We start from the raw sequence: 24257 nt of genomic DNA, 5'->3' as shown, positions 1-24257 counted from the left end.
AAGCCCATTGGCTACTCCAGAGCACCACACTGCTGTTCTAAAATGTATTTTAAATACATTTAGGTAGGGATAAAAGGAAGGAAAATGTTTTAGGGAGGCAGTGTTTATTCTTTCTGTTGCCTAAAGGGCAAAAATGAAAGCAGTACTGACCCTGCTGATTGAGAACAGCAATCCTGGCCTATCCGAGCAGACTCCAGTGAAGCAGAATCTCAGTTTCCAGTAAAATAAGTGCTCCCAGACAAAGGTTATTAAGCTGAGTGCCATGGCTGCTGCAAGCATATAAAACACTCCTGCCATGTTGTCGATGTCCAGCTGGCTGCTCATGACTTCATTCTTCTCGTTGTGACAAATACCAGTCAGCCACAGGGTTTCTAACTCTTCCATTTCCCCTAGGGAGAGCAAGGAGTCAAACCAGTTAAAATGCAAAAATCACTGCTCACAGTATTCGAAAGTCTTTGCAAGTTTAAAAATACAGCACTATTTAATGCTTCATTCGTGGAGCACTGCAGACCAGGAGTTGCAAATATAGCAGATTTCAACTCACAGCACCCTAGTTTCAGATGTCCTCAGATTTCATAAATTACGTGGGAAGCTGGATGCTCTAGAAAGCAGGATCTGTGCTTTAGACAGAACTTTCTTCTGCTTGCTGTAACTATTAGCACTTGTTATAGAGAGTGGAATGAGTTAGTAAAGAGCTGGGACAGGCTGTAGTGATCAGAGAGACAACTCATCAGAGAAGCATTCTGGCACTCAACCAGAGCCCTTCATGCCCCCTCCTCCCCATTACCCTACACTTGTACCTCCCTGATCCACTCTGACCCCTCCCTTCGGCCCTTCCCTTTACCATCACAAGACAAATTTCACAAAATTTTTGCAATTCTTTTAGAATGTGCCATGAGAAGTTTGTTCTTTTTCTTTTGTTTCAGTGATAACCTTATTTCTTCTTTCCAAACGAGCTGCAATGTTGTGGCTGAAGCTCTCCTGACACATCTGGTCTCTGCATTCATCTCTGGTATCTATTCCCTTTTGCTGCTGTTATTCCAGCTTCCTGGGCAGCAACAGAAACACAGAGGGCTTCATCACATGCCTGAAATGGAGCATTTCTGGTTCTGGCTGTGCCACATCCTTACTGCCATTAAAACACTTCATTTACTTAAAGCTAACGAAGCAAATCTGCTCCCTCCCTCTCTTGTGTATTCTTAACTTTGAATACATACTTCACAGATGAGATTTGGCCTCAGATGAAGGACACTGTCACCTAGCAGTGGTTGCTACTGCCAGCATGGACAGAGGTGGGCAAGAAACTGCAATTGTTCCTGCCAACTTTTTTTTTTTTTTAATTTTGCATGATATTTGCTGATTTTCAAACATTTAGTGTTGTTCTTAGTGAAGCACTGCATGGGCATACAGGACTTTTTACTCTCTTGGGATATAGTCAGCTGAGTAATTATATTATAATTTTTAATGTCATAAACTTCATAGTTTCTAGAAAATATAGCATGCAATGTAGAGAGCCAAAAAGGACAGTATTAGCTATCTTGGTGTGTTTTCCAATTTAAGATATGGCTTCAATATGGAGGAAGAATTTCCATGGTACAAATCCCTAATCCTTAGCCAGTGATTAGGGAATACATTTTCAGTATTATAATTCATACATCACTGGAAAAAAAAAAGAACAGAAAAAATGGCTAGAAGCTATATTGACATTTCAGCTACCTTCAAGCTAGACTAGAAGATCAATGACCTGCTGTGCAAAAGCATTTTGCAGGATAGAGAGCCAGGGCACCAGGAAAGCTGCAGCCCACAGATAATTTGGATGTGAGTTCCAATTGGAAATGGAACACAAGACTATGATGGAGAAATTGCTTCTCAGAGAATGTGAATGAAAAACTGAAGTAGAAAGGACAAGTTCTGATGCACTTTAGCAAAGGCATTTCACAAATTTGTAAGAGGGATTATTCAGTCCCTAGCTAATTCTGAGTTTAATTTTGTGCTTGAAGCTCGAATTGAACCTCTGCATCTGCAAAAGGCAATGTGTCTTCTCCCAAATTACAGTGCTCAATCTTCAAAATACCTAATAGTATCTCAAAGAAGAAAGTCAATCCTAATGAATCTTTAAAAATATTCTAATTCAGGACATTGGGACAATAAATTATTAATTGTAACAGTATAGATATTGCACACATAGATAATTGGGGTTCATTATTGCATTTCCATATCTTAGAACATTTGGATTTCTTTTGTTCTGCTAAACCTCAGTGGACTGTTTCCCTCATCTCTCTTTCAAGTCCTCCCCAAGGTCTATGAATAAAACTCACAGAGGCTATAAGAAGAGGAAAGAACCCAAGTCCAAAGAGAGAGCAATATTTCTGGTCTGTGCATTAGTAGCTGAAGCTCTGCCAATCAGATCTCATTATTTCCCACAGGAAAATTCACATCTCCCATGATTGTCAGGCATCAATTTGATTCGACTGCTGTGTCCTTTTGCTATTCATAACAAAATTCACGAAGGAATTTAGACCTCTTTTCTATTGCTGTTTCCTCTGTGTTCCTTTCCCTTTGGCATGTACATCTAAAGTAACTATTGATAACCCAGCAACCTTTCCAAAAACATCCCGACAGAAATTAAATAAGCTTGTTTTGAGTCAAGATAAATGACAGTGCCCTGGCAAGTAAAGAAGAACAAAGCATCCCAGAGCTTTGCAGATCTTGCTATTGCAATATCCCTTCCAAAATATCTGAAAATTACAGCAATCACTGTTAATTAATGCCCAAAAGGAATCCACATTTTTATAGATAGCAAAGCACTATGAATCATGGGATTGTCATATCTATGGAATGATTCTCTCTGGGAATGGATATATGAGGTTGATAATTCTGGTCTCTCCATATAAAACCACTGTCATTTCCAGTATATATTTTTATATATTTGCATATATATTTATGTGTGTGTGTGTGTGTGTGCACACACAGAAACACAGATAAAACTGGTAATAATTTAACTGTAATAACTTCAGCATAGCTGACCCTACAAAACTGGAAAAATGTCCAATCTTCTTATTGCTTTTCCTGCCCATTACACTTTAAACCAGATATTCACAGAAGCCATAACATTTTTATTACAAAATCCTCAGGCATGAGAAAGTTTTTAATCTGTCGTGTCAAATCATTCCTTATTAAAATCTGTCACTTCCAAACTTGGCCTGGAGTTTGAATTCAAAACATTGAACTTTGAGGCTAATTATAATTTAGTTCAGAAAATGAATTCATTTAAAAGAACAAAGTCCATTTGGAGGAATGTTGTCTTTCAAATCCTTTTGGGTGGTCTGACTTGTGAGCTGAATGTGTAGGGTGATGACATCTACAGCAATATATTACACTTGGAAATTGAAAGGCCAGCAATTTGTGATTACCAGGCACTGGAGAGTTCAGTCATCCCTGTGTGTGCATAATACTCATTAGCAAGTGGGAGCTCCAAATATTTCATAAAACGGACCTTGGAAATCTAAGTCAGCAACCTCAATATCCGTAAATGCCAGGCTTCACTGAACTCAGTGTTAATGGAGTTCAAGTCTGCATCTAATAGGGGGGTCTCAAATTACCCATAAATATTAATCAGACTTATTTTAGGGTTTTTGTTTTCACTTCAGGCACTTACTAAAGGAAAATAATGCCACAATCATTTCCTGCCTTCATTCATGTGTGGACTAGATTAACGTGTAAATGAATAACTGCAGATCTCAGCAGCAAAGTACATCATGACACTAGCACAGGACCAGAAAATGAAGAGTTGCAGTGTATTTGACAAAAATAAAAAAAAATACAGTGTTTATTTTCTCTTTAATACATCCACAATCTATTTAACCTGAAAAACTCACAAATGACTACATGATTCCTGCACTAAGAGATATTTAAAAATTCAATTGCACCATATCATAAAAGTTCTGCTTCATTTAGAGTGTAAGAATGAGCACAAACAAGTGCTTTAAAAATCCATAGTTCAAGCAATGTTGAGTGTCTGCAGCATTTGTTCAAAACACACTCCAACAAATTGCAACATTCCAGCTCTCTCACTGGTAATTCAGCACTATTTACAATGGGTTTAGGTTACAATGCAAACTGCTCTGATCCCTTTCTGCTCCTCCTGGGCTTGCTCCTGTGGCTGTGGAGCTCTCTGCTCTGGCTGCTATTTGCACAGAAACGTGCCAGTTTGCCATTTGGCCCGAATATCCCACAAGGGCCTTTCTTTCTACATAAACTCCTCTGGCCTATTTCACACGTTATCATCCTGGGAAGCACTGATAAACTGTCCACTGTGTCCCCCGAACATTTTTGTCACAATAAAAATTTCATTTTCCAGAGACAGAAACAATACAGTCTAGAGGGCAGATTCCATGCTTTTCCTTATCAGGGCCCTTAGCAGTGCCACCTCTCCCTGGTGCCCAGCTGACACACACACTGCCCTTTTGCAGCCTGTGTCACCTGTTCTTGAGATGTGCCAGTTCTCTGGGACTCCTTTAGGGGGTTACTGCTCTCCCCAGATTATTTTTGTTTCTGTGGCACCTGCAGCCACCTGAGCACTGGAACCTCCCAGTGCTGGGTGCACCTGCACCAAGCTGCCAGACCCTTCAGCAGCTGTATCAGCACCTGCAGCTGCACAGGCAGTCACCCACCCCTGACTCCAAAACAGATTGCCTTGCCTCAATGAGAGTTGTCTGGAAAAGTTAATTCTCCCATATATCGTGTTGTGTCATGCACTGCAACTGTCCCTGCTCTCTGCATATCCTGCAGGAGTGTGCCTGGGCTGAAGGAGGAAAGGATGCCCTGTGCCAGTGGGGAAAGCAGAGCTGCAGCCCAGCACCCTTGTTGCTTTGCTGGTTAAGTACAGCAGACCTCTGGTGTCAGCACTTCCCTGGGACTTGCATAAGGCACGGGCCAGGAGCAGGTCACTGGCAGGAGATCTCAGCACATGTGTCACAGCAGAAGGTGCCAAAGGAGCTGGCTGCTGGTGACAGGGGCTGGTGTCAGGGGCTCTCCTGCAAAGCACAGCCCTGAGCTTCAGCCTGAGCAGTCAGCACAGCAAACTGGCCTGTACTGAGTAGAGATGATGAACAGGAGGGTTAAATATATACACTCACACTGGTCAGATGTAGGGCATCATCTTCAAAAGACCCTGGCAGCACTGACAGAATCATCTGGTTATTCAGGCTGGACAAAAGGTAGTTTTCAAATTCAGGGACAGACTGTTCTGTGTTTACTCTGGTAGAACTCCACCTCAGTGACAGAGGAGGATAGCACCCCACTACTTGTGGTCTCTAAAATAAAAGGGTGTTTCCTCCCCTGAATAGCGGGGTCAGCAGCCAAATGGGTTGGTGTGCATTTGGTTCAATAAGTTCATCAATTCCAATATGACCCAGTTATATGATCCATACAGAATGTTTCAGAGATGGGATTATATAAAAGAACAGCAACTTTTCAAATTCAGCCTGGATCCCCCAAAACAATCTCTCTTACTCTTATTTCCTGAGTTATTTCCCCCTGTAAAAATAGCAAGAGGAACACAGATGACTGACAGCAATAAACTTACTGTGAGCTAATGACTCCACTCTGCATGTCCCCATTAGTTAAGGATGAATTAACAGAACTGCTAAGCACGACTTCCAACATTACAATCCCTCTAACTCTTGTTCAGCTACACAAACGCCCTCCACTTATACACTCACACTCTTCAGTCACATTTGTTCCACCCACTGCTTAAGGAGGACACTAAATATATAAACAGAAAATCACTGCGATTGTGGGTGTATTCTGCCTGAGCAGCACACACTGAAAATATGTCCTTATAATCACATACGTATTTCCTTCTTGGGCTTTAACAGCCCGTGTGAGTCACACTGCTACACTTCCTTATAATCTAGACAGCGATTTGGAAGGCTTATGCTGAAATATGAAAAAAAAAAACCAAAGAGCTTTCCCCTTCCAGATGTAAAGGGGCAAATCTCATTTCCACAGTTACCTATTATCTGTAAGGGCTGGGAAGCAATTATCCACCCAGGAAAACAATTCTTAGTGTACTAAGCTGCCCTAAAAACACATGAAGATTAACCAGAACTGAAAGTTATTAGGAAGGGATAACAGACTCTGTGAAAACTCAGACCAGAACCAGTTTTCTACTTTATGCCTCTGAATCTCTAATTGCTTTAAAGTTTTCACCTTCAAGGGTTAAGGGCTTAATACAGCTACACCATCTTCCCTCTTCCTGGAGATCCCTTCCCACACTGTCTTTTGAACTGAGCTCTTAATCTGCAGGTAGTGCAACACATTACAAATACCTCAGACGAGTAGATCCATAACCTGGCCAGCTGGCTGGTATTCTTCAATCCTCCCCAAAATTGCTCTCTTTACCTAGCTTTTTCTGATCCTTATATCCAACCATTTCTGCTGCCATGAGTGTTTAATCCCTCTATTCTGCTGAATCCCTCACAGCTAAAGGCTTCTTGCTGTCTTTCCATTCCATTCACACCCAGAACCCCTCTTACTCTCTTCATTCTGAAACAGCTTTGTCATTTGTAGTTAAATAATCTCATCGTCTCACAATTAAAAAAAGAAGAAGAAAAAAGAGAGAAGGGAGAAAGATTGAAAGAGAGAAAGCCAAATTCTCTTTACTTTCTATGCACCACTGGTCCTACACCAAATCCCAAAGACATAGTGCTATGGGTTTCAGAAACAATGCCTCCCAATGCAATCCCAATGCCTTGTGGGATATTGTTAGAAAAAGTAACACTCTTTAAATGGCATGTGCAGCCCAAGCCAGAGGAGTATCAGCACCACCTGAGCCTAAAGTTCCTGCTATGGGAGCTGGGGGAGCACGGGTGCTGTCCCCAGTGGTGCTGGGGGAGCTGGGGGAGCACGGGTGCTGTCCCCAGTGATGCTGGGGGAGATGGGGGAGCACGGGTGCTGTCCCCAGTGGTGCTGGGGGAGATGGAGCAGCACGGGTGCTGTCCCCAGGGGTGCTGGGGGAGCTGGGGGAGCACGGGTGCTGTCCCCAGTGGTGCTGGGGGAGATGGAGCAGCACGGGTGCTGTCCCCAGTGATGCTGGGGGAGATGGGGGAGCACGGGTGCTGTCCCCAGTGGTGCTGGGGGAGATGGAGCAGCACGGGTGCTGTCCCCAGGGCTGCCAGGGGAGCTGCTGGCTGTACCTGGGCCCTGCTGGCAGAGCTGTGTGCACACAGCAGTGACAGCTGCCAGGTACCACGCTGCTGCTGGGGACTCAGCCTGCCCAGCTGCTCCTACAGAGGTTCAGAAAAGGAATCAAAGCACGGATCATGCGATTCCTCAGCACACGGCATTTCTGTTCTGACACATTCCTGCGCCCGTGGGCGGAAGATCCAAACAAAATGATGGTGCTGTTTCTTAGCAGCCGTATCATTTTAGTCGCTTCTGAACTCCTGGGTGCTTCTTTTTCTCAACAGAAGATTGATATTCTGTGTCTCAGTAGAAATATTTTTACTTCTCTGTTAAAAAACAATGGAAGTTTCATCTTTTAACCACAGCAAGACAAAAAAAGCAGCACAATCACCACTGGGCTTTAGAGAATGATCCCAATGATCAACTATCTTCAACAAAGCTGCAGATGCTAATCATCAGCTCAAAGCTTCTGCAGATAATGAGATGTGCTGTACAGATAGCAAAAAGAACAAAGCCAGAAATTCACTAACAGTGCACTTCACTCATATCCCTTACACAAGAAAAAGCAACTCCTAACTCTTTCTGTTAAAAATATTCAGAATTTCAAAGCAATTAATCTTATACTAACAACTGCTTATTCATCTCAACTTCCCGTGAGTAGGGCTAAGTATGTGAACTTGCACAGACCAAGAGATGAAACTTTTTGAGCATAATTATACTTTTCAGACAATTAAGCAGCAATTCTTTAAACTCTTCAGCAACTCATTCCCATCCTTCTTTCCTCTGTCTCTTTTCCTCTTTGTTAGAGTAACAAATTTGGCATCTTGTAGCCTGCTTCCTTAAACTGAGGCTTCAGCTGCTCTCACAGTGAGATTGATAATTGTCAGTGTAATTGGTCCACCCAGTAGAATCATCCTCAGGATGGGAACACTGTTCATGTAGAAACATATAGATAAACTACCCAGTCAGAGCTTGAAGTTATCCCTAATGCAAGCCTACATCCCTTTGTATTTACTTAACTTTTTTCCAGTGCCAACAAGATTAAAAAGAAGTCATTGGTTTTAATGCAAGAAATGGCATCATGCTTTGAGGAGTATGAAAAGATGCCCCTGCAGGAACAAGCAGTTAATTCTTCAGTTGGATGTTTTACATCACTGCACCAAATATTCATTTCAATGTGTAAAGTGAACTGGCTTAGATAGGAGAATGATACAGAAGCAGCAAGGAAAAAATCAAATGAGAAAAATCACAGGAGAAAGACATGTGCAGAGGACATTGGAAACTTTAAAACACATTTCAAAAGGCTATTTCAGTGCTGGGGAAATGTAAAAAGGAGATGAGATCATGGCTTTTTGTATGAGCAATCAGATATACTTTTACACAAATGACTTGGTCTTATCCAAGTATACAGTATAATCCAAAAAGGTTTTTCCTCTTATTAGCATATTATTCATATAAAGAAATTGTGTTTGTTGAATGCATTAGAATGTTTTTTCCATATAGTTATGGAACTCATTAGGTTTACAATCATTCACTGAAATGATTCCATACCCTGATGAATGCCTATTACACATACTGAAGAATGATTCAATACTACTTGGGGCTCTGCTGTTTTACAGCCTTAGTCTTTGAGAATAATACATTCTACAGAAGCAATGCACGTGAAAGATTTCTGCCTTTATTTGTGTTTGCCTATTTATTTAAAAAACCTCATTCAGCTCCACTGAGGCTTTCCCAGGAGTACTCTCTTATGATGAAACTTTCCCCCCAACCATACTTGCTCTTAGTCTAGAGAACTTCAAAGAGATTTTTAGTGATACAGCAAAGTGATGCTGGTCTGAACTCTGGGTTCATCCCCTCTAGTTCACCAAAACAGAGTTATGTAAGTTCACAGCTAAAAAGATTATCCATCGAACTACTGAAGTTAGACATGGATTACAAAATCAGGTCGAGCTAGTTCCGGGCAATTACTCTTTACATTTAATTTCTTGGTGTTTATTTCCAGTTCACCTGCAATGTACTTTGTAACTCAGTAGAAAAAATTTCATTATTAGGGCTTTTTCGTTGAGGTTTTTTTTTCCCACATTTGGTGGAAATGCAATGGTAGTTGGAGCCTTTTTTCCTGAAAATGGTCATCTAGACCTGTGAGACAATAAAGTGAGAAAGGTATCAAACAGTTCTGGGACGAAAATAAACATACCTAACAAAATTTCTAGACATCATATATGTCCAACTACTATTCTCTTTACTAGAGCCCACACCATTTTCTGAACAAATTTAGGGATCCTTCACAAGAAAAAAGTAATGTTTTGGCATTCCTGTGTTGTTCAGAGCAACTTCTAACAGTAATGAAAAAATGCCATAAATGTATTCCCAAACAATTCCCATGGTTTGTGCATTCAAAATGTTTGCTTATCTTCTGAGCAAGATGAGAAGGGTGCAGACATTTTATAATGAGGTTTTATTCACCTGGGTGTTCCCTAGAGCTATTACTATTCTGCATGTTATGGAAGTCCACAGGTCAAAGTGTAAACACAGGGTAAGAGTTTTCACAGTTTGCTCCCACCCACTTTGTTTGGTACCTGATATTCAGAGTCGAGGTAAAGCATAGAAATGCAGCACCTTCAGTATTTTGATCAGCTTTTTCTTAAATATCTTCAAGGGCTTTCCCTTCTATTTCATTTCTTTTCATTCCTGTGATTTAATTTTTTGTCTTGGATGAGAAGTATCAAAAATGCTGAAGGAGTAAGCATGAAGGAAATGCAAAGTGAAAGGAAGGAAAACCCAAGTGTTGTTCTGGCTACATCTAGAGGGGTTAGCCCACACTGAGAAAGAAACTTAGATCCTCCTTCAGGCTACAGAAGCTTCTTCTTCTTCTTCAACTTCTCTGATTCAAATTCCTCATTTAAAAATGGCTCAGAATTATAGCACCTAATAATTTTTAACAGTATTACATAAACAGAAAATAGTATTCAAGAATATGTGACTATTTGAAAGGCAGCCATTGCAGGTCATCTAGTCCTTTCTTCACCCAAATAAGTGAGGTTTCTCCCATGAGCCTCTCTAAATTCAACAGATGGATATGATGACACTATTATTTCCATATGTACACCAGACAAAATGCATCAGTTGTGATGATGACACCTCTTCCAGTTGTTTAGTGTCATAACAGGAGTAAAACCCATGTGCTGGAAGACTAACACACTCATTGTCTGCCCCATGAAAATTAATGTCCTGGGGTTTATGGAACAGGAGGCCACTCTGCTAAGTCCTGCTCTCTGCCATTCCTATTACACTGAAATTCACCATTCTTTACCCTCAATTGCTTGTTACTGGTGAAATTACACCCATATTCATCTTCTGATAAAGACCTCTCTTTCACTGATAGAGAAATGCAAAGTCAACAAACACATGTATGTAAAAAACCAAATTAAACATATTCCAATCTGATAGAAGATTTAATCAGTCATACCACAGAAAAATTTTAATTACCATATTTTCTATTTGCTTGCACAGATGAAACACGAAGCTTTCTACAATCAAAAAGGAGTTCATACCCTATGTGGAGACTGAATCATCACTGCTGTTTTCAAATATATCAAAGATGTGCAGCAAGTTTTCTACTGCAGGGCAGAAGTGCCAAGAGGATGTAGAGTTCTTCTATTTTGTGTTAGAATAAAAAATATTTGTTTGAAGCACAATGAAGCAAGTCACCCTAATTCAATTTCATAGGCATTCTTTTACCAGAAGTTTGAATGAATCCATCCTAGATTAGGGATCACTCACATCAGTTCAGAACTGAGCTAAACAATTTTTAATAGCAGAACAGTCATGCTGAAAGATAACTCATCTATCAAGGAATTGCTCAGAGACAAAAATAAAGGAAATAAATAAATGAATAAATGCTCTCTAACACTTAGGCCAGCTTTACTTTGTGATGTATATGAAAGCACTTTCTGAAAATAGAGGCCAATGCCCTTGGTGAGATGAGTTAGAATTGAGTGGAGAACTCCTGTCTCAGCACCAAGAAGTAATTTTACTTTGTTTTACCTTTTTTTAATTATTATTTTAAAGACTTCAAGAGAACACTACTAGCAGGCTCAGAGCTACTAAAACTGAATTAACTGTGCACCCATAGAGGAAGACAAGAAAGGAAAAAAGCTTGGTCCCTACCGTCTCCCACAAACTGAAGCAGGGCGAGATCAATTTGTCTCTTCCAAGGTGATCCTTTCTGGAGAGCAATCCCATAGCCAGTAGTGGCAAAGATGTACCCACTGCCTATTGTGACAAGTTTGCAGCCTTCATCTCTTCCAGCCTTGTAATTCAGCACTGCTGCATCATAGATGAAAGCATCCAACTTCCTGAAATGAAAGAGAACATTTTACAAACCAATCATTAGGGACAGCTGTTGTCATACTTCTTTTGTCCTTGATGTTGGGACCCTGTTGAATATCATATGGATTCTTTGATATCATTAATTACATATCCTGCTCTGCTGCATCTAAAATTAACAAAAGGCATCTATTTTAGTGAGGGGAAAGTAGGACACATAGTTTTGCATTTCTATTTTAAGGGATGCTGTTAAAAAATACTGAGCAGGAGAAACCAATCCACAAAATGTCTTGCCCTGATATCTTTGTATCTTTGCTCTCAGTATGGATAATAAATATCCTGAGATGCAAAATGTTCTCCAAAACCAACAGATACGACAACAGAGAACTGAGAACTGAACAATAGACAATAGAAAATTAGTTTATTTGAAATACTGAAGGAGATTGAAAACATTCACCAGTTTTTCATACACACCCTTGTTTTACTTCTCTTTCCAAAAATAAACAGTGAAGGTGGAGGTTAAGTCCTCGATAAGACAAAGGAAGATACTGGAGCATATCTCATAGAACTACCTAAATCCCACTTAAATATGATAGAAAATATTTATTTATGATTCACAGTTCCAAAAATATTTGTGCATCTGGAGCACAGCAGGAAGAAAGGACCTTGTGAAAAAGTTTAAGCCTTTTACCCCATCTACCTGAAAATGGAAGAATGGGATAATCTCATTTTCTAAAGAATACAGGGAACACAACAGGAGTGGAAAACAAATTCAGTAAAGAAAGGAAAAGAAGCTATGTCCTCCAGGGATACCTTCTCAGAAGCACTGTAAAGCAAGTTGTAAGGCAGGTGCATGGATGTTTCACAGATGAAGGCAGTGAAAATGCACACATAAGAAGAGGAGGCCATTTGGAAGGACAATCACTTGACAGCAGCAGATCCCAGTCAAAGCAAAGGCATTCTTATACTGCCAGAAATTAATATGCAAACTTCAAAAAGAAACAGATAAAACTTTATTTTGCATGACTGCCCTCATCTGCAGCCAAAACCCTTTAAGATTTGTACTGCTTGCACAAGAGCAACAGCCTACACAACAGCAAGAGGTAAAAGCTCCAAGCTCACCTGAATGACACACGAAACCAAAGCCACTCCAATCCCAGTAACACACCCTCCCTTCCCAGCATCTTTGTGCATCCCACAGGGAGCCAGAGGAGCAGGAAGGACACAGCTTTGCTGGATGGTGTGGGGGAGTGTCCACCCTGCCACCCCCACGGGCTGTGCAGCCCCAGGCACTGCCAGCTCTGCCTGCTGAGCCCCTGCAGAGCCACGGAGCATCACTGTGCAGCAGTGCTGAAAGGATCTGATGGGCTGCAGCTCACACAGCCTGGCACAACACTGCCCACCAACACCTGGGGCCTGTCTCCATGGAAAGACAGCTATAAAAATAAATGTATTGTGGCACAAACAGGTACAACAGCATCAGCTTCAATTACATTATATCAGGATGCAGCAGTTGTGAATTCTATTGCTATGAAGTTCTGGAGTAACACTTTCTACTAAGCTTAAATCAGTTCATGTTCATAAAGCTTTTCATTTAAACCCTCAGAATGGAGCAAGACCTAGACATATCACATTTTGACTACTGACAGAAAAAAAAAGCCCCCAAAAACTTTTATGTGTATCATAATTCAAAGTTTATTCATAAATACTCAATCAACAGAACCCTAACTTTTTCAGAACTCTAAATAAGATACCAAAAATGTGGCACTAAAGAAACCTGTGTCTATCTCACGTTAAACCAAGATGAATATCAGGAAAGAATTAAGTTGTTGGATTTTCTCTGCTGTCATGCAAAAGTGAAGTTCCTGTCACTAATCATTGTTCTTTATTGCTTTCCTTCAAGGATATTTATCCCAACAGCCACCATTCAAGCTATCTAATTGAAATTTAGTGAAGTGATTAATTCAGAGTAGAGATGGTTCATGCAACCATTAAAAAATCATAGTTGGGCCATTACGTTTTTTGCTTCTCTCCGCTTCCCTAAAACTCACTTGGTGCAACCTTCAGTTTAAAAGTTATATTAGCTCCACCAGTGCTCAAAATCTGGTTTCCTCCTTTCTTTAAATGGATAATTTAATTTGCAGAAAATCACTAAACATCTGGTAGGCGACGTCACAAATTCAATCCATATATATATCCAAATAAAGCAAGGATGGCTACCTGGAACTGGGGGTAATTAAATTGGAAAGAGCCAAGAGGGTGCTGGGGCATTGTCCAAGCCTGAAGTCCTCAAAATAAGATCAGAGTTTTCTGAATGATGGGCTTTGATGCAGCACTTCAGAGACAATCTTTGCTTGTATAGAGAGCAAAAACAAAAAACTATGTCCTTTGGGTAGGCTCACAGTAGAAAAAACCCCACAAACCTGCTTGCTGTACCCTCAGGATATTGTAGCTTTTCTGATCTGCAGCAATTACCAAAATCAATAGAGCCCAGGCTCACACACTGACATCTGCAGTTATCTGTGGGGAAGGAAGGACTCTGCCCCTCTCAGAGGATGCTCATGGCTCAGGGACTGGGAGGTGTTGCTCTCTCCATGGGTACAGACACTGCTGCAACCAGACAACTTAAAACACACTCTGGAATTTGTCATCTGTTTATTCTGGGATTTACGTTTTTGCAATGCAAGCACATAAAACACATGCTGTTAAACACAGAAAAAATATAAAGAGTCAGCTATTCTTCTGTCAAAACAGTCTCAGTCAAAAATAAAAAGGAAAAAGATCTCTTTGCAAAAGACTCCAGGGCAAAAGTCTTGTGCTACCTCAGAAATTACACTCTTCACATGCAGTTTGCCTCCTTGGTTACTGAGCACTGTAGTAAAACCTTGGGACAGAAAGACAAAGCACAGTCACTCGCTGTGGAAGCACCTCCCCAGTTCCCCAGGAGTCTGAGTCAGTGCAGTGCTCACACATGGAACAGGTTCTGAGGATGCAGAAGGCTTTATTTTGAGGACTTGTTCTTTACTACTTCTATAAGGTCACAACAAATCCCATTACACAAATCAATTTAAAAACATGAGGTACTTTCCTGACAGATGCTGAGAGCTGAAGGTTCTGCTGTCAGTCACTGCCCAGTGTCTGAACTGTAAATCAAAAACGGATTGCCTTGAACAACTCTTGGTGTCCACAAATACAAACTTATATTCAGAATATATTTTCTGCATTTCCAACATAACTCTTATAACCTCTCAAGGCTTAATCATCTCTTCATCGTGTGCTGATTACAGAAGTTCTGTTCCAGAACACGCTGTACCCCTGCAGCGTGGGCAGGGAGGAACAAGCCCCAACTGAAGCTCTCAGATTTTAGGGGACCCAACTCTTCCATCACTAGGAGATGAATTTCTGGCATTCCAAATTTTTAAGAACCTTCAGATAACTATAAACATTTCTCAATTAGTGTTTCCAAAAATGGAGACAGAAAAATCTGGGCAATTCCAAAGATGTGACCCTTCCTGAGCTGTTTGCAAAGCTGGCAGCGAGATCAGCCCTGGAGGAAGACAAGGCAGGGATGTGTGCAGGCCAGAAGGCTGCTGGGAACACAGAGGAACTTTCCTTCCTGCCAGGCCCGTGTGGAGAAAGCCACAGCTGCTGTTTTGCTGGGCTCTGGTGGAAACGCCAGGCTGGCCAGTCCAGCAGGGACTGCCCATCCTTGCCTTGTCATTGTCCACACAGGACTGGGAAGCCTGGACCCACAGCTCTCCCTGTTCTTTCTACAGAGACTGGCAAGCCCCAGGTCTTGATTCTTGTGGCAGCAGAAGCGCAGAGAGCTGCAGAGCTGAGCTCGCTGCTATTGAGGTCACAGCCTCGGTGCCGCTTCCACACGCCGAGCACGGACCCCGCACCCAGAGAGGCTCCGAGCCTCCCGCAGGCCTCAGCCAGGTACAAATGAATATTAATGTCAGCTCAGTGCAGCCACAGCAGGGAGTGAAAAGCTCTGTCACATTGTGGAGGTTTCAATAAACTGGTAGGAAATATTAGAGAGCTGAGAGAGAACTGTCAAAGCTGGAATGAGAGAAAAGGTTCATAAGTGCCCCGGACTGGTCAAACAGGCCCGGCACCTCCAGCCAGGGCAGAGGAGCAGAACACAGAGCTGGGACTCATCTCAGCAATGGGCAGGTCTGCAAACTTCCTCAGGACCACCTCAATAATCCTGGCTAGAAGGAAAAATAAACAGTTTGGAATATTTATATAACAGTGACTACAAAGGCAAATGTTCTTCATCACCAAGCAAGCACCAAGGGGAAAGGGGGTGGGGAGAATTTTATCTCACAGCATCAGAGAACATCAGGTGCTATGAAATCATGAACTGGAATAGTTCTTGAAAAACCCAAAAGGGCATTACTGAATGTAAAAATTTGAAGTGGGAGATACATGAAAAATAAGGGTGGACAGTCCCATAACTAAGCGTTTATGATTCATCAAGAAGGAAAGGAGTTGAAAAATCAGCATAGCTATTGCAAAAGCTCATTCTCAAGCATTGCTGCACACATGCAAAATTGCCTGCATACAGAAAATTTAAGTTAGAGAAAAAGGTGCAGAAAAGCAATTTCATAAAAGTTGAAAACGCTTCCCTATAATTTTCCCCATCTTCATTATTGGCACAACTTTTTATAAAATTCCTATGATGAAAAGTGAAAAGGAAGATGAGGCAAATGCTCCTTTATTAGTCACTTCTCCCTTAACAACAGAAGTATAACAATGTTGAAAAATGTTCTTTTGCTTGCTTAACCAACTACATGATCCTTCAATGATTCTTAATGGAATGAGAAGTAAAACTCCAAAATGTCAATCTGCTCAGTAGTTCTGGAGCCACAATGACATCAGGAAAAAAAAAAAAAAAGGTATCCACTTAAGGCCGGATTAAATTTATTAAATTTTAAGCATATATATTTAGAGATCATCAGCATTGTTGGGAAAGCAGCAAGTACAAAATACTGTCTGTGAGATCTGATGGACTTTCATCACAAACTTTCATTTCATGCCTTTTTTCTCCACAGAAGAGATAAAAGAAAGTATGTCAAGAGTGAACAATGAGGGACAGCATCATTTGTGTCACTCTGTGTCCTGGGGATCCAGTGCTGAAAGGTCACTATGGAATGACACAGCAATCAAAGGGAAAGAATGCTGCTCTGAAGATGAGGCTTCCATGAAAGTCTCTAAAGTGACACTTTGATACTGCTGGAGCAAAAGCAGATATTTAACCTTTAGCATGAAGGACTGTTGATTTCTCTAACACAGTTTTGACTAAAATGCATTTCAGGTTATCTGATGCACTTCATCACCAGCAGTGACTTTATCTTTCAGTACATATTCAAATGGCTCCTCACAGAACTGAACTTCACACACACTGAGGGGATTTCTTGACATCTTGATATTGCCAATTCATTAGGGGAAAATTGAACAGCCACCCCCTGCAACAAGGCAGGTCAGCAAAGTAAAACCCAGTTAAATGAGGAACTGATGAGCACAGAACGGGCTTTCAACTTTTCTCCCAACTCAAACTATCCTCACTTCAATCTTCACACGGGAAACACAGACAGAAAATTTGAAAGAGCAGGTTCTGACAGACATTAACACCACCATGAGAGGTTGTGGAGGATTCACCTTGCCTGTCAGGACGATCCCAGCTGCCAGAAAATCCACTGGGAACCTCCCATGGCTGTGGTTACCTGCATGGGCACATTCACCCTCCTCACTCGTGGGAGCTCCATCCACCCTCCCTCTGCCCACCCACCTTCCCAGGCCCTGTAACATTTCCCTTAGCAACAAAATAATGGAAAATTTAGTGCCTTTAGTGCCTTTATGATTAATTTATACAATGGAAGATTGTCCCACTTCACATCTCAGAAGCCACGCCAAGAAGTTTTTGCAACGCATCAGTTTATCAAAACACAAAATTTGAAGAGCTGAGTGGGGGGAATATATTTTTAGATTAAAGGTTTTGTCCCAGTTACAATAGCATAATGAAGGATAAATTCAGCACAGCTCACCAAGTACCTGATCTCAACCCCAAAAGAAATGAAGACTAAAACTCAGAATAGCTTCTGAAAAAAATAGGGGATAGATGGCACACAGCTACTTACACCTGTTCATTTTATTTCCAGGCTGTTTGCAATATTTAGAGATATTAGACAGATAACAGCATTACCTTAAAAAGTTATAATACAGACAAAAGAAGTAACTGTTATAAAAAAAAAAGCCAATCAAAAAAACTCCAGAAGAGCACTCAGGTACTGAGTAAAGGAATTGGAAATAAATTACTATACATTCTTTCCTAGAGCCAAGTTTCTATGTATCAGGTAAATAGGAGAAAGAGAGTTGTTTATTTTTCTTTCTTTTAAAAAAAATGGCAAAAAAGCAATCTTCTGGCCATGAAGAAATTCCCAAAAATGTAAAAATTAAAAGAATATGAGAATAACTGCATTTCCTGAAAGGACAGCAAGATATGGGGAAACAGGAATCAGTCATCAGAAAAACGGATGCCAGAAAATCCTGCCACGAGTGGAAATGCCATAGGAGTTTTTATGCCTGTGCTGACAGCTTGTAGTGCTGAACTCTGCTCACTTCAGCAGTAAAAGCAGGAAAGCTGTGCTCATTCAGCCACATATTTCTTTTAAGATACTAGATTTCAGAATTGATACTGGAGTGAAGAGATCCCTCTAAAAAATGTTCCTAGATGGAACAGCAAATTTAAACATTTTCACATCTCTGCAGCCCTCTGGCACAGACAGCAATTGCCCAATTGCAAACCAGCTTTTCAATTCTTAGCTCGTGTGGCTACAGCTGGAACATCCATTGGAAATCATTCCCTGCAGAGCACAATGCCAAAATGAACATTAGAGTGAACATTGAAACATATATTAGATTAAAGCACCACAGAAAGCATCATAATGTAAATTGAAATTAAGTTACCCCAGCCATCTGATGCCAAATTAAATGAAGTTATTGATTGCAGAAGTTGTCTGAACTTGCTCAGCCAGGACACAAAATCCTGAATGGGCCAAACTGTTTAGCAGAGATGTTTTTTAACAGAAAGTCAGGAAGGAAGCCATTATTCACATTTTTGCTCCTTCAGACAGTTTTAAGGGAAGTGTATTTGTACAATAATTTAGTGCTTACTGTCAAAACTGATAGTGATAAGTAGACACCCTGGAGCACAGCAAACATCTGGCTCTCCCAGGTAGCTCGGGATCTCTGTTCAGTGCTCTTTTGACTTAAATATTTCCCCTGTGTTTATATGATGAGAGCCCCCATACACAGTGCTCTCTCTGGAGGGCTGCAAGCAATAAATTATTATGACTACAGATATCTCGTGCTGCCTACAGGCCTCTTTCTTTCTCCCTCAAACACTCTTCAGAGTTAACCATCCCTGCAGGGTAAATTTTTTAAAATTTGGTTAAAGATTTGGACATTTCTGTGAGCTCTGATTGTAAGCCGCTATTGTATCCCCATGACAACAATGAAGAATTTGTGCTTTTAATGAAAAATTAAAATATATAATTTTTCTTTCAAACAGACAACTTGTCTCACAGCTTGCTCTCCTCTTTTGAGGTGAAAAGGTATGAACCACAGAAAGAACAAAAACTAGGAGGTTTTTCCTTTGGTGAAAATTTTGATGACAATTTTTTTGTAAAAATAAAAATGAAAATATTGAAATTGTTTTTGCATTGAAGTGGAAAGATGTCAGATGGCTTCCTAAAAGACAAGTTGCACTTGATTTTAACTTTGGGCACATCACTACTTTAATTGGCAGTCCTAATTAGCAGTAGCACCTGCTGGGCACAACCCCAACTGTGCTGCAGCTGAGGGAAACAGGGATGTTTGCCTCCTGGTTGTGCCTGTGCCACGCTGCAGAGCTCCAGCTCAGCCTCTGACCTCCTTGTATTTGTTCAACAAATAACAGAGTGTGCGAAGCTGTGAATTGGATAATTTATAATCACTGTGAGAACAACAAAAATCCAATTCAGGCCAATAAACTCATAGATGGGGTTAAAAGGCCACTGGAGCCTTCTGGGGTCTTCTCCTGCACTCTCTCAGCTTAGTGCCTAAGATTCTATAAAACATGTTAATAATCATGGTCTTTTCACATGGGAGAGTGGGCTTGCAGGGAGGAAATAACTCCTCATGCCGTTTGCACTGCTCAGTTTGATGCTTCCAGGTGTTTCTGCTGGCATTATAACTTGTCATTAAAGGATGCTGAGGATACAGCCATCACGCGTCCCTACCAAAGTGGCAGCTCAGGACAGCCTGCAGGCTGAGAGCAGCTCCTCAGGGGCAGCTCATAAATCATGGGCATGTAACCCTTCACATCTGATCACCCAGCACAGCTGAGGCCATTCCTGCTGTGCATGTGGCAGTGCAGACATGCTGCCACCACAGCAGCTCTGTAATTCCATCAGCATGTCAGAAAGGACATGGGAATAAGGTGTTTAACTGATGTGTATCAACACAAGCATTGCTGTCTTTAACAGGAAGGCAGATGAAATCCCAAGAAAACTTCAGCATCAAATCCCTGAACACAGTCACAGCTGTGGCTGGCAATAAAAGCTGTAAAGCACTCATGACAGCCAGGGGATCTGCAGCTGCACAGGGGCTGCTTGCCTGGGGAACACCAGGGATTCATTCCTGCAGGTCCCTTGAAAGGAAGTGATGGGCAACAGGCAAGCAAACACTTCCCATTTTATCCCTACAGTAAAAAGAGCCTCTCCCAATTAAATTTTCTCATTTCAGCCATTAGCAGTTAAATCCCAGACTATATGCCACTGTAGATGTGCTGGGGCAAAGGTGAGAACATGAAATGCATTTCCAGTTTATTACCATTGCAATTTCTCCTCCTGACAGTTTTACAGCCACAAATAGAAACACTGCGTGCAAACTCAAGAGCTATGAGCTCATACAACCCACACCAGAGAACTGCAACTGGAAGGTTGCTTTGCCTGCAAAAAGATGGTATTCTTTAACTATAATCTCTTCAGGAAAAATATAGCCAGGCAAACAGAAGGAAGCACACCCAAAGAGCCACTGCAAACATAACACAATAATTAACGACTTCCTATTCCGGAGCTTATTTTCTCTTCAAGAAGCACAATCAATAGGATCTGTCTCCCTGGTACAGAGGGTTCTAGAAATGTAGATCAATTAAATGCAGCATGGACAGAAATGCTTGCAATGTGTTTTTAAGGCCGTGTTTGATCAATAAGCACCTCAAGAGCTCAGAGGAGCCTCCACGGCTCTGGCAGAGCCGGCCGCTCCCACCAAGAACACATTAGCTAATGCCTTAGAGACTCTGCTCTTCTGAGAAATGCTCCGGGCAACAACTGCCATTTCTGCTCTCATTAAGGAACAAAACCCTACAGAAGCCCTGAGCTGCTTGGTCCTGCCTAAAGAACAATCCAAAGCTCTGCACGTAGCACAGCACGTGGACCACCTGATCCCTTAAATGCATGAAATTTAGTGAAAAGCACAAGTACACTTCTTGACAAGTTTATAAGATCAAGATTGCTTTCAGTAGCGAACTGCATTGAAGGAGGGACAATATTTTGCCATTTTGAAAATTGTTAAGTAGTACTTCAATAACAAGATCTTCCTTTTTAACAGGCCTGGTTGCAAACTGACTCATTTAATTAATACAGTTCTGCTGTTCAAACGGTGTTTCAGCAGCTTCCTGAGAAATACATCTGTGAATCTCAGAAATAGGACCCTAGTGACAAGAGATGGATATTACTGAGTATTTACAGATTTTTTTTTTTTTTAAGATCGTTTCAGAAACAAAGGTTGATTTCATATCAGAGGGGGAAAAAAATCCAATAAAGCTGATAACTTTGCCTTCACCCCCGATGGCAACAAGCCTTCAGGAATAAGCTGCAGTGAACCCCTTATGGGGATTCATCTGAGAGTAGGTATAATGTCAATGTCAGACTAACACAAAAACCTCACTTCCACTTCGATTTGCAGCTTTTCTCAGGTGATGATCTCAAACATTTTTGATGCTAATTGAACACGATAGGTCCAAGCCGATTGCCCATGCAGTGAAGTTGCTTGCTCTAATTAAAAAAAACAAAGGCAGATGCTTTCCTTGTACATTAATTTCTGAAACAATACCAGCTTCAGCTCTCAAATATGAAACCAGAAAAGGGGCTGGGTATGCATTCAGGGCTTCCCAGACACAGGCATGAGCACACTCACCTCTGCATGTGCAGCAACACTCCAACAGAAGTCTTACCTAACCCTTACACCTGACCAGGAAATAAAGGCAGGAATACCATTTGTTTTATACATATTTCTATCCATATTTCTCCCCCCTCCAAGGCTTTTTCTGGCCACTGAAGCAGCTGATTTTCTACTTTTTGAAAGAAAGCAAGATTAACAAAAATAAAAACAAATAAAAAGCAAATAACAAAAAAAACAAAACCACAGCAGTTTGGGTTTTAATTTGTTTTCAGAAATCTATGCATCTTGTGAATCTGAAATTTTATGTTTGCCTTCTTCCCACTTTCTCCCTCCAGTTCCACTCAATAACATTATGTTACACAATGTTAACACAATGGTTTCAAAGATCAAGATATTTCCAATACATCTCAGGGTGTTAATGCTAATTAAAGTTGACCAAAAGGTTTTGGTTGAGATACGGCAAAACCAGACTGAACTGTGACAAGATGCGACTTTATCATTTCATTCCATTTGGATCACAAGGGCCACATGTAGTGGCATTATTTAGTCATTAAGCATTGCTTCATTGCTGGTATTTTTTGCTCCATCTTGAAATTAGAATCAAACACTATACAAAGTAATTAAAAGGGACTAAACATCATGTCCTCAATTAAGCAAAAGTAGTTTTAATGTCAGGTTGGAAATACAGGTTATGCAAACACTCTTCAGGGATAACACACCTCATATTTATTTTTACTCTCAGCAGCAATTATCAACCAGATTCTTTGCAAGTCCTTCTCAATCTATAGACTATGACTAAAATTATCAGATAATTCATTTTCAAAAAGTTGTGCAGAAGTAGCAAGTCTTACCATGCATAAGGAAAGTTGCTTGTTGTATCTCCAAGGATGAGAATGAAAAAAAAATAAAGAAGATAAAAGTACAGGAATAGTTTTGGGAAGAGATAAAGATGAAAAGAGACAAATCATCTACAATAAGGTGAACAGAACACACACACACTGAAGAGGCAAATGGAAATGATATATTTGTTTGGAAGCAGAAGCAGTTTGAGGAAGAAGAGATGAGTCATCCTCAAAAGAGCTATAGAAACACAGACTCCATAGGACCAGATGTACTAAATATCATGGAATTCAGTGAATCAGGGAGGGAAGGAAGTTAAAGATGTCTCAACTAGACTTCATCAAGTCTAGTTAAAGATGAAAGGGCAAATTTTACATGGAAGAGAGAAAGAATTTGGTCAATGACATCATGAAGGGGAGAGAAAGAAGATATAGTTCTATATGCTGAAGAACAGAAAATGTGGCAGAAAAAAATGAAAAAATTCTTTTGAAGAATATGAGTCTAAAAGCAGCTAACACCCTGCTGTTCAATCCTTCTGCAGGTGCCACCAGACAAAATGCCAAGGAGCACAGCTGGAGGTGGCAGTTACTTGTATTGACCCAGAAGTTTATTTGTACCATCTGCTACAGAAATATCAGTCAAGGGGAACAAGGCAGACACCTGGGGGTGTCCACACAGAGAAATCACTTAGAAGAGGAAAGAAACTTCAGCAGGGAAAAGGAATCTGTCAAAAAGGAATAGTTGATACTGTCAAAAGGAGTAAAGCCTTTGAGGAGGACAATCAGCTGGCCCAGGAGCAGCCAGCCTGGGTTGCAGTGAACATCCTGAACAACTTTGCAGTCAGGGGAGCCCCCCCTGTTTTCACACTTAAGTGTCTGACAAGTGGCCTGATTTTCAAGCTAACAGCAGTTTTTCAGGGCTTGCAATAGCACAAACGGTTGGTGAAAAGTACAAGCAGTATACATCCCCTAAATAAACTGTCCATCCAACAGAACAAGTCCTACAAATGGCTGAAATCAGGACACCTCCTTCTTCAAAAATTGCCAGCAGGAATGGTAGGACTCAGCTGTCTATCAATGCATAATTCAGCTGTCACCCAGGAAATGCAACTTGCACAGGCTCGGTCAGAGCAGGAGCTGCAGTTTGGAAGCCCCTGGGCAAGGCTGATGTCACACAATGTCACACATCTGTCCTGGGATGGGACAAACCAGGCCTGGGACGTGCCAGCTGAGAATGCCTGGAGAAATGAGGGCAGAGAGAGTCCAGACAGCAGCAAGGAGACAGAGAAGGAAACAGCTGGAAAGATAACTTTTTAAAGAAGGGAATCTTCACTTTATGGAAAGATTTTGGGATTTCAAGGTATTTTGTTTAAGTTTAATACATTACACTCCCATACAGATTTGGCAGAAGGGGAGTAAAAATTAAAAGGATAAGCAGTTCCCCAAGAAGAATCAAAAGTAACAGAGTATTTTAACATAGGAAGAAACATGTCCTGTTTCAACAGCAGGAGAGCCTTGAAACAGCCCCTAGAGTACATATCTTTAAACCCACTAAAGTGACTTCTCACTTCAAAACAAAACCTAAAAAACTTGTATTGAGAAATTATTATTACTGTATTATTAACAAATATAATCATGTTGCTATCAAGCCTAAATGTTTGGAGCTAG

The 24257-nt window shown here is 40.9% G+C and overlaps 1 protein-coding gene across 4 annotated transcripts in view; it reads right to left on the bottom strand.

The window, feature by feature from the left end:
- Positions 1-24257, bottom strand: part of GRIN2A (glutamate ionotropic receptor NMDA type subunit 2A) — a 165243-nt gene that overhangs the window by 13675 nt on the left and 127311 nt on the right. For all 4 annotated transcript variants that reach the window (XM_088174458.1, XM_088174459.1, XM_088174460.1 and 1 more), the window contains 2 exons: positions 11362-11549; positions 151-389 (listed from right to left, as the gene is read on the bottom strand). In XM_088174458.1, coding sequence (XP_088030584.1) covers positions 151-389; positions 11362-11549 — 427 coding nt within the window. The remainder of the gene's footprint in view (positions 1-150; positions 390-11361; positions 11550-24257) is intronic.

This window comes from Sturnus vulgaris, chromosome 16 (genome assembly GCF_052056855.1).
Source record: "Sturnus vulgaris isolate bStuVul1 chromosome 16, bStuVul1.hap1, whole genome shotgun sequence".
In the NCBI taxonomy this organism is placed as follows: Eukaryota; Metazoa; Chordata; class Aves; order Passeriformes; family Sturnidae; genus Sturnus; species Sturnus vulgaris.
Note: the sequence above shows the minus strand (reverse complement) of the source record. Positions and strands in the feature narration are given on the sequence as shown.